The sequence below is a fragment of the Lactuca serriola genome, chromosome 8, assembly GCF_051521515.1.
Source record: "Lactuca serriola cultivar US96UC23 chromosome 8, Lser_US96UC23_V15, whole genome shotgun sequence".
Lineage (NCBI taxonomy): Eukaryota > Viridiplantae > Streptophyta > Magnoliopsida > Asterales > Asteraceae > Lactuca > Lactuca serriola.
In genome coordinates this window covers 166,023,095-166,027,542 of record NC_136415.1, presented here as the reverse complement: position 1 = coordinate 166,027,542, position 4,448 = coordinate 166,023,095, and the positions used below count along the sequence as shown (strand labels likewise).

At 35.4% G+C, this 4,448-nt stretch overlaps 1 protein-coding gene across 1 annotated transcript; it reads left to right on the top strand.

Moving 5' to 3' along the window:
• The first annotated feature begins 1,355 nt into the window (after positions 1-1,355).
• Positions 1,356-3,587, top strand: LOC145068510 (heat shock cognate 70 kDa protein-like). Its single transcript, XM_079015480.1, has 2 exons — positions 1,356-1,720; positions 1,817-3,587. The coding sequence occupies exons 1-2, from the start codon at positions 1,504-1,506 to the stop codon at positions 3,430-3,432; spliced, it is 1,833 nt and encodes a 610-aa protein (XP_078871606.1). The 5' UTR covers positions 1,356-1,503; the 3' UTR covers positions 3,433-3,587.
• Positions 3,588-4,448: the final 861 nt, after the last annotated feature.

Genomic DNA, 4,448 nt, shown 5'->3' with positions numbered 1-4,448 from the left:
AAATGTTATTTAAAAAAAACAAATTTTTATTTTTGAAAAATTAGCCGTTTAATGGCTACTATGGTTCCAAATCGAGCAAGAGGCCCTGGGCATTTGGTTTCTTCGTATGCAACACAGACGACCACGAGCATGCCCGACCACGAATGGCCGGGGTAGTGTGCATAACAAAACTTTGTGGCCACATATACCATGATGATGTTTGTCGAGGGTATATTGTTTGGTCTAATGGTGGTCATACATCACCCGTGTCCAATGTCCAAAGAAGGTTAAGAGAGATGGAAGTTTTCATCGATTTCATCATATGAGTTTTGGTTAATTGATTTCTTCCTCTTCGATTTTCTTCTTCCTTCTCCCTTTCACACCCTTTTGTTCGTCTTCCCCTGCTTTGTTCGTTGTAATGGTATATAGGTTTTTCTTGGAAATTGATTCTCTGCCTCTGAGGGTTTTTGTTTATGTAATTATTGTTTTTTTTTTTTTTTGTGATATTTATTATGAGACAAAAGAGGAGGATGACGAGTTTATGTTTCTTGACAAGAAAAATACATAAAAACAAGATATCTTATTTATTTATAGATTCCGACAAACAAAGTCTCAAAATCATTGGAGAAGACCAAGACGATGGGGGAGGGACTAGTTGGGTCAGCGTTTGGGGTGGATTTGGGGATGGGTTTGTGGGACTCTATTATATTAATAATTTATAAATATTTAGAAAACAATAAAAAAAAACAGAAAAAAAAATATCAGTAGGGATAATATAGTCATTTCAAGTCGGTTAGGGATTAAAAACACAACAAAAAAAATACGATAAAAACTGTCCGAGTAAATAAAAAAGTAACTAACCAAACAAGTAAGAAAATACAATCCGGGATATTTGTATCCATGTATCTTTGATCAACGGGTGTTGGTTCATCCTTGTTGATCGAAAATTGATCAACTCTTGAAATATATAACATTCATCCTTCCTTTAATATACTAACTTTTGTAACGAATAAAAATGAATTTGAAGAACTTAACGTGATATTTCCATGGCCAATTTCATAAATCTCCCTCATATTTTATCAAATTCTTTTAAAAAAGGCACAAAAAAAAATTCCAATAAAATCTTAACACTGAAGTTACCTTCAAATCAAAAAGTATATCTTTAATATCCAATTTTCATATGGTGATATTCATCTTGTCAATCACTTTAACACTCATTCACATAACTTTATTCTAGTCTACCAATAACATTTTTTATTTTTATTTTTATAAATGAGTGTCACTTGTTTACAACCTGGCACCCACTCTCATCAACTTTCAGCAAAAGCAAAAGACTAACATGTATTCCTCTCTTTCTAATCTCCGAAACTCAGAGTAATTACCTTTCACGAAATGCTACATATTCAGTAAATCGTGAGGAGTGCAGACATCATAAACTCATTGCGTTGTTTCGTGAGCGTTCATCTAATCATCTTAAAGTGACTGTCTTGTTGGTTGTTTCTGTTTGAACCTGTACAGTAGTTTATGGAGGGTTGGGAAGGCGGAGAACCAGCAATAGGCATCGATTTGGGCACGACCTACTCATGTGTTGCTGTATGGAAACATGATCGAATTGAGATCATTACTAATGACCAAGGAAACCGTACGACTCCATCATGTGTTGCATTCACAGATGTTGAACGTCTCATTGGTGATGGTGCCAAGAATCAAATTGCAAGAAACCCTGCTAATACTGTATTCAGTCGGTTCCAACTTTCTCTATATGATTTAATACTAATTATATGTTTTTCACACGCTTTTATTGCATTGCTGATATGTTTAAGTTATGGAATTCTAGATGCAAAGAGGTTGATCGGCAGGAGGTTCAGTGAAGTCATGGTGCAGGAAGACATAAAGCTAATGCCATTTAGAGTCATACAAGGGCCTAGCGACATGCCAAAAGTTGTTGTTACGCACAAGGGTCTTGAACAACAATTTTCTATAGAGGAAATTTCATCAATGGTTCTAGCCAAGATGAAAGAGATTGCAGAGGCGTATATTGGTGGCACTGTGAAAAATGCTGTAATCACTGTCCCTGCTTATTTCAATGATTGTCAGCGTCAAGCAACAAAGGATGCTGCTACGATTGCTGGCCTAAATGTGGTACGCATGATCAATGAGCCAACAGCAGCTGCAATTGCTTATGGTGTAGACAATAAGTTTGGTGGAAAGAAGAATGTGCTTATCTTTGATCTTGGTGGTGGCACTTTTGATGTCTCTATTCTCACCATTGATGGAGAGGGTAAGTTTGAGGTGAAGGCTGTTGCTGGTGACACTCATTTGGGAGGTGAGGATTTTGACAACCGAATGGTAAATTATTGTGTTGAGGATTTTAAGAAGAAATGGAACAAGGATTTAACCGGAAACGAAAGAGCGTTAGGAAGGTTAAAAGTTGCCTGTGAAAAAGCAAAGAGAATTCTTTCATATGATACTCAAACTTCAGTTGAACTAGAAGTGCTGCTGGATGGTATTGACTTTTCTATGAAGATTACTCGTGCGAAATTTGAGGAGCTTAATATGAGTTTCTTTACAAAGTGTATCAAGCAACTGGAGGCCTGTTTAGCTGATGCGAATATGAAGAAAGGAAGTGTAGATGAGGTGATTCTTGTTGGTGGATCAACTAGGATACAAAAGATCCAACGTATGTTACATGAGTTTTTTGATGGGAAGGAGCTATGCAAGAGCATCAACCCTGATGAAGCTGTAGCTTATGGGGCGGCAGTTATGGCTGCCAATTTATGTGGTCAGACTACAAAGATGATAAAGGAATTGGTGCTATTGGATGTGACTCCCTTGTCACTTGGTAAAGAGATAATAGGGGAAAGAATGCAAGTTGTGATCCCAAGGAACACTCCTATACCTACCAAGAAGACCATGAATTTTGTTACAACTGCAGACAACCAATCTTCTACAGATATCATGGTCTACCAAGGTGAACGAACTCGATCTACTGATAACTTCTTGTTGGGATCATTTGAAATTTCAGGAATTCCACCTGCTCCTAAAGGAGTTGCAGTATTAGAGGATTGTTTTGAAATAGATGTTAATGGTATCCTTACAGTTACATCTAAGGTAGTATCCACTGGTAAGACCAAAAGCCTTACTGTTACCAATCTTAGTGGAAGATTGTCAAAGCGACAGATTAAGAAAATGGTGAAAGCTGCTGAGAAGTTCAAGCTTGAGGACCAAGAGTTCAAGAGGAAAGCTGAAGCATGCAATGCCTTGGAGGATTACATATATGACTTAAAGAATAAGATTAAGAGAAATGATATTCCCCCAAAAGACTTGAAGAATGTGCAACATGCAATTGATGATACAGAGGAATGGCTCTCTACTGGCAATGTTGCATCTGTTGATGAGATTGAGCGGAAGAAGGAGATCCTAGAGTTCATATCCCGTCTTGCAATCTTCTAACTAATAAAATACAAGACTTGGTGGCTGTTTCTTTTTTACTTAAATAGAGTTGATGTGTTTAGGATTTAATCTTGACAACTATATATGTTTGTTTTCTTTTGACTTTATTTGCTTTTTCGTAATGCAAGGGTAGAATGGTCATATATTTTTATTTAGTCTAGAAAAGAAACCGAACTTTTGTATACAGGACTTTGGATCATTATCTGTTCAGCCACTTTACCGTTACATGACTTAACGGGGTTTAAAAAAAACTGCCCCTATACTTGGATGTGCTGAATTTTGGGATAAGAATTCTCAATTCTGTTATGTAGTGGAGCAGATGTTTTTAAACTTGTTGCATTTTAGTTAAAAACCATAGGAATTAATCTGGATGCTCTCAAACAAAGATTTGAAAACAAAATGCTCATATAAAGCTTTTAAACTAGTAATGACAAATTATTACTCAAGTAAATACATGCACTTGTGATACAAACTTGAGGAGATGGTAATTAGAACTATTCCAAATCAACTAACAGGATTACCATTCATCCATAGAACAACCTAACCATCATGAGATTGGTACAATGTGCCAATCATATATAAAAGGATGCATGATAAGAAAACACAGTGTATTCAAAGAACTGAATTCATGAGATTTAGACACACTGCATTTGATCCTTATATAGTCATGTGTCAATGTTATAATATACAAGAGCATTCACAGTAGTGGTTTTTTTCGAAGGCAGTCAAATTAGCTACTGAAAGCCAAATAACTATTATAAGATCTTTTTTTTATTTCAAATTACTTGTAAATTTATAAGATCAACGGATAGTTTTTTTTTTCATATTTTTTAAACTATATTATTTATTTACTTAATAAATAGATATTGTAACAACATATAAGTAAAACCTATTGAAAAAACTTATTAAGTAAAGCTCCCCATTGGGATGCTCTGTATCAAAATGTTTTAAAGCATTGTGAGTAATTATATTTCGGATTGAAAGTTTTTTTTAGTCATATGTGTTCTCCATGGGAA